The sequence below is a fragment of the Mizuhopecten yessoensis genome, unplaced genomic scaffold, assembly GCF_002113885.1.
Source record: "Mizuhopecten yessoensis strain PY_sf001 unplaced genomic scaffold, ASM211388v2 scaffold10595, whole genome shotgun sequence".
Lineage (NCBI taxonomy): Eukaryota > Metazoa > Mollusca > Bivalvia > Pectinida > Pectinidae > Mizuhopecten > Mizuhopecten yessoensis.
In genome coordinates this window covers 207708-214195 of record NW_018408625.1, presented here as the reverse complement: position 1 = coordinate 214195, position 6488 = coordinate 207708, and the positions used below count along the sequence as shown (strand labels likewise).

The 6488-nt window shown below is 35.6% G+C and overlaps 1 protein-coding gene across 2 annotated transcripts; it reads left to right on the top strand.

Moving 5' to 3' along the window:
* Window positions 1-203: 203 nt before the first annotated feature.
* LOC110461284 lies at window positions 204-6218 on the top strand. Of its 2 annotated transcripts, none has more exons than XM_021514704.1 (2): window positions 204-263; window positions 5242-6218. In XM_021514704.1, the coding sequence occupies exon 2, from the start codon at window positions 5263-5265 to the stop codon at window positions 6214-6216; it is 954 nt and encodes a 317-aa protein (XP_021370379.1). In that variant the 5' UTR covers window positions 204-263; window positions 5242-5262; the 3' UTR covers window positions 6217-6218. The 2 variants fall into 2 exon arrangements, with proteins under 2 accessions (XP_021370379.1, XP_021370380.1); XM_021514705.1 differs by having other exon boundaries at window positions 206-267.
* The last annotated feature ends 270 nt before the right edge of the window (window positions 6219-6488 follow it).

Sequence of the window (6488 nt, the reverse complement as noted above, 5' to 3'; positions counted from 1 at the left end):
GAATTTGCCACAATACTTAGGGCAAGTAAAATTCCGAGAATATCCTCATTAATGGAGAGGACAGTTAACAACTGCACTACCTGGATTATACATGGTGTATGACTAAACTTCCGTGTATTTGTTTTGTTCGTTTAAATCAAACATTATTTGAAACATGAAACTGCTGTATAAACAAGGAAGAAAGGATCATAACTATATATACAGTGGGTACTAGGGTCTGGTGAACGTAGATGACGTCACTGTCACGAAGCATTATAAGGATTGTAAGTGGGTATTTTTGTATTTTATATTATCTATATTTCGTTCCGCTATCCACGGGTAAGTTATAATAGAAAGTTGGACTGACCACGTAAGTAATGTTCACACACAGTCATAAGCCATTGTTGCGTTAAGACGTGTGTCATTTTGAGAAGGCCGAAAAACCAGACAGAGTCATCGTGACCACCTATGAAACAGGGTAAGTGTTAATTCCGATCATTCTACCATTCTATGTATACTTTTATATCTATATTTTCATATTTCGTCGGGTATTTGATCATTTAGAGTGTGCATGCATTGTATAGGTAGGTAAGGTACGGGTGCGCGTCACTCATGCGTATCATGTTTACGCGTATGTAGTTCACCGCTAAGGCGTGTGAACGTATGTTACAGAATAAGATAACATAATTAGTAACTTGTATGTGTTAATTAAGTTATATAAAGCTGATTGGTATGATATATCATGCTGGTACTACTTATAGTATTTCATGTGGTCATGTTTTGTAATATTAAGTCATTAATCAGTTATTATATACCGTGTCAATGTTATTAAGGCATACATCGTGGTACGTTGTTCAATATGCATATGGAGACATAGATAATTTACAATATATGTATGCACGTATGTTTTAGGCATGCACACATAGTCATTATTATATATATATAGTTTCATAGCATAATGGTTTATTTTCTATGTATAATGTTATACCAGATATCATTATATAGTTTGAGCATTTTAGATAAAGTGTGCTTAATTTGGAAGGTGTGTGCACAAGTATATACTAATTAGTATTCGTGTACATCTGTACTTTACATATCTCTGGTTCCAACTCGAAGATATACGGCCTTAGGTGGATTGTGAATAAGACAACCAACTAAACATTGGTTCCATATTGTGAATACACTCGCCAGACTGCCTACAACATTGGTGCGTCAGCAAGCACCTAGGGGTCGGAGTGAAAATATTTATGGGACAGAAAGCTGGTATGATGCTGTGGCTACAGCTTGTGTCATTCCTCGTCATCAGCAGATGATATCGGGTGGAAACCAAGATTCCGGGAAGTTCAATGGTGCTGACGTCATTGAGACATATATTGTTTCCACTGGGACTAGAATTGAACAGACATTCAGTGAGACACTTAAATGAGATACAGGGCAGAGAAAGGCCATGAACTTTATTTATATACCTTTTAATTTCATTGTAAATATTCATCAGTAAGAATAAGTGAATGAGATGTATGTATAATCATTTGTATGTGTATAGTGTATTACTGTGTAAAAACTGTTGTTTTTGCTTTTTCCTTTACGCAATCCTTCGGAATTTCGATTCCAAAATAAGCTTGAGACTTATTTGAAGTATTATTTATATGATTTATGTTTATTTTATTAATATCTGCTTATCATGTATTCAATTGTGCTACTACATAATTCTGTCTGATGTCAAAAGGGCACTTAATTGCTATCTGATACAACGCTTACGTACTAGTGAGTCATGTGACCTCCACGAGAGACGTGATTAACATACCCTTGGTAAATCATATCAATTTAACTTTATTTTGGTTTTTAGTTACATGTTTACCATTGGGTCTGAAATTTTTAAGCAGTTCTTTGCTTATACTTTATTTTCAATTTCGAAATATGAAGCAACGCTATCATATTTGATTGGTATGTTTTATTTTAAGAAACCAAATAATATCTCAAATGTTTCTATTGTGTTGTATATACTGGCACTGTCTACACCTTTGATTTAAATAAGGAATTTTAACGTGGACTGAAACTAAAGGGATCCTGGATCACACTCTGCGGCAGACTGCATACTGATGACTGAGTGAGATATTTGTGTTTTGTACCTATACAACGATGAGACGAAACATGTTACTTGATTGTTAGTCAGTTATTGTGGAACAAACAACAGTAAAAAATTCCTTGGTGTTTGTTAAAACATGTCAATTGACACGATATAAAAGACGTCTTATTGGAAAACCTAGAAATGGAAGGAATTCTTAATATTTATAAGTTAATAGTTAAACCTTATCAAATATTTTGAGGCGCGTTTTTGGTTGGTTTTTTTATCCAATAAAGTAAAAGTTCGATTTCGACACTTGGAAATATTGGGAACCGGTCACGTTTAATAAGTTAAAAACTATAGAAAAAAGTGCTTAAATGGTGTCTTCCGCTGTTTTCGACTTTTCATAAATAACAGCTGTTTGTCCAAAATAAAACATGTCAGATAGACGTCTTATTAAAAAATCTAAAAATGGAAACAATTCTTTATATTTACATTCTGTATGCCTAGAGCCATTGACGAAATTGACATTCATTTTTGCATAACACAGGTGACCTCATCACTGTGTATTGATTTACTTCAGACGCCTCATGACGTATATAAAAAAAAAATCTTTCCTCATGTTATTATTAAAAACTTTCAGACGGAAATATTTGTGTATATAAGATTCCGTTTCCAAACACATCAAGGTATATTTCCGTGCCGCTGTTTTACAATTTGTTTCAGTAGATAGTTCCTGCTTCCTGCAACTTTAATTAAAAAGTTCCTTAAATTACGACAACGTGTGACACTTAAACCAACTTGTAGCAAACAATATCAACCGGACATACACAGTCTGATACACGGAAACGGATTCTGTAACCTTCTGCGATATTTACATCTGTGGTTTATTCGAGTACCCACCTAAATCTTACGTTATCTTTCGAAGTTGATTTTTATCATCCTGAAATACCAGTATTTGTACAGAGATGTATGTATTTGGTGTGAACGTACCCTATAAATCTAACATTGATAGCGTACACTAAAACAGACAATAAAATATATTGTTTTAACATTTTACCTTTTTGCGCCCAATTATCTTGCAATTTTGGAATATGGTTGCAAATGTTTAAGGGTATCATACTCCGCGTTGTGGCAAACTAGCCCTGTTGTTGGAGACATATGTAGAAAAGAAAAGTTATGAGTAAGGTGCATGCTTAAGGACGGCGTATAAGGTAGTATGAACGCAGTTGGCAGCGTACATATTCTATAGTGCGCGTTAGAAAGTCAATCGTACAATATATGTATGTACGTATGTTTTAGGCATCCACACATATCTATTATTATATATATATAGTTTTATAGTATAATGGTTTATTTTCTATGTATAATGTTATACCAGATATCATTATATAGTTTGAGCATTTTAGATAAAGTGTTCTTAATTTGAAAGGTGTGTGCACAAGTATATAATTATTTGTATTCGTGTACATCTGTACTTTACATATCTCTGGTTCTAACTCGAAGATATACGGCCTTAGGTGGGTTGCGAATAAGACAACCAACTAAACATTGGTTCCATATTGTGAATACACTCGCCAGACTGCCTACAACATTGGTGCGCCAGCAAGCACGTAGGGGTCGGAGTGAAAACATTTATGGGACAGAAAGCTGGTATGATGCTGCGGCTACAGCTTATGTCATTCCTCGTCATCAGCAGATGCTATCGGGTGGAAACCAAGATTCCGGGAAGTTCAATGGTGCTGACGTAATTGAGACAGATATAGTTTTACACGGGGACTCCGAACAGACATTCAGTGAGACACTCCGAGAAGATACAGCGCAGAGAAAGCCCATGCACTTTATATATATATATCTTTTAGTTTCATTGTAAATATTCATCAGTATTAATGAGTGAATGAGGTATTTGTATAATCATTTGTATGTGTATAGTGTATTACTGTGTAAATAAACTGTTGTTTTTGCTTTTTCCTTTACGCAATCCTTCGAAAATTCGGTTCCAAAATAAGCTTGAGCCTTATTTGAAGTATTATTTATATGAATTATGTTTATTTTAATAAGTTCTGCTTATCAATGTATTCAATTGTGCTACTACATCATCCTGTCTTATGTCAAAAGGGCACTTAATTGCTATCTGATACAACGTTTACGTACTAGTGAGTCACGCGACCGCCAGGAGAGACGTGATTAACGTACCCTTGGTAAATCGTATCAATTTAACTTTATTTTGTTTTGTAGTTACATGTTTACCATGGGTCTGAAACATTTAAGCAGTTCTTTGCTTATTCTTTATTTTCAATTTCGAAATATGAAGCAACGCTGTCATATTTGATTGGTATGTTTTATTTTAAGAAATCAAATAATATCTCAAATGAAAGGAATAGTTATTTTAAATAAGCATCGATTAAAGTGGACTGTGAGGTTTTAAAGAACACATTTTATCTAGAACTTCTCTTCGGGCGTAGTCAAGCAATTGTAGCAGTAGTGAACGGGCTATGTTTCATTATACTCGCATACGTAAATCACCTAATAGAACGGTTATAGAAGGTATTGCTACACAAATTAACAATATAATGTTCACAACGTCAACAGGCGTCATCAACAAAAAACAAATATTCATTAAGTAATCTGGTTGATTATGCTCCTTTCATTACGTAATATGCTGCTATTAGCACACCGATCATTGTAATATATGCCTCTTGATATTCCGGATAGTTATAAAGCCTTAATTTCCAGAAACATACCATTCTAATCGTCACCTTGACTGCGGATCCTGATCTTAATCATGAGTGAGCGACAACAGTGAACGTTCGTCTATGCTAGTTTGCCCTAATTCGAAAGTTATTGGTTAAACTTTATTCGTGTTTAGTATTGATATTATTTTGTATTAATACATCAAGTTAAACATAATTAAACGACAACAGATGTTGCAAAAAACACAAAATTATTTCTTAATATCATTGCGGACAATCTTCATACTTTGTAAGCATCGTGACGTCAGTGGAATGTATAGATAGCAACAATGTTTCTTGTGTAAATCAGAATTTAGTAATGCGCAATGATATTTGGTGAAACATTAACCCACTTGCATGGTAAGTTTGGTAAGCATATTCGTTCTTAACAATGTGTTTTTTAGTAAGATGTGAACTGTATATATCTTCACATAGCATAACAACATTCCCATTCTGTATTTACAGGATCTGTGACTTTACACCGATATGGCCGATCAGGGGGAGCAGTACGAAAAGTCTTGGATTCTACATCATATCCTTGACAGGTATATAGGGAGCCCAGAGGAAGTGGAAACGAGGAGGAGGCGTGTGCTTCAGCTTGAGCTAATAACTTGTGGGAGACTAGTTACCTTTTACACAGGAGGTGGGGCCGAAGGAATCAGGTTGAAAGGCTCAGACACAGATACAATGTTGATTGACAATAACGTGATTGTGTTGTGTCCTTTCCAGGATTCCAGTATTCCACAGGACAGCAAAGATAAAACAGTTTTCATGATGAGAGATGCTGACAGCCGACCTGGTTACGTGAACCTTGAACTAGTTAATCAGGGACCGACACGCAATAAACTAATCAACTATTCAATCGTTCGAGATGGAAATGCATTTTTCATATCAAGTGAAATGTGTAGACGGAATTTAGCTGATTCAGCTGGTAATATGACAAATTCAATTATGGAAACACACGGCCCAGCTGTTACTCTGACGTCTGTACAAAGCAAAACACAATTTGATCATGATCTTGTAGTTGCGTTTCATTGTACTAGATGGCCACGAGAAGCTTACGAGTGGGTGAGTCGACCTCGTCAGCATAGTTGGCCAGATAAATCTTTGAGAGATGAGATAGTACAGGGCGGTTGGCATCTGGTCCCTGTAGGAGACAGAACATCTGCTGATACATTCCTACAATGGCGGATTTCATTTACAACTGCAGAAAGGAAGCTCATTCATTCGCTTACTCATACACAATTTCTAATATATGGACTTCTCAAGTACTTCCTCAAGCAAATATCAGACAGGTTGAAGCCGATATTTGGGGATGAAGATATCCTATCATCCTATATCATGAAAACAGTAATGTTTTATGCTGTGGAATCCACACCTGGATCGTTATGGCAAGAAAAAAACACATTTTTTTGTTTTATGCTTTGCTTCAGGTTTTGATTGCCTGGGTGAATGCAGGCTATTGTCCAAATTACTTTATCAGCATCAACAATATGTTCTGTGGTAAAGTTCAGGGTGAAAACCAACAAAAACTCCTTCGCATTTTAATTGAGCTGTATGATATGAAATGGGAATGCCTGTCAGTTGGAACAGTCATACAACCGCCTTTAGGGCTCGTATTGGAAAGTGTGAGGAATGGAGCTTGGGAATTGGTACTACGTTCACCAACAGAATCAGAAATAAGATGCGACATGGAAATATTCGCTGCAGCT

Bases quoted from the DNA above. Each gene is read 5' to 3' on its own strand.
- LOC110461284 (XM_021514704.1), top strand. From the start codon at position 5,263: ATGGCCGATCAGGGGGAGCAGTACGAAAAGTCTTGGATTCTACATCAT.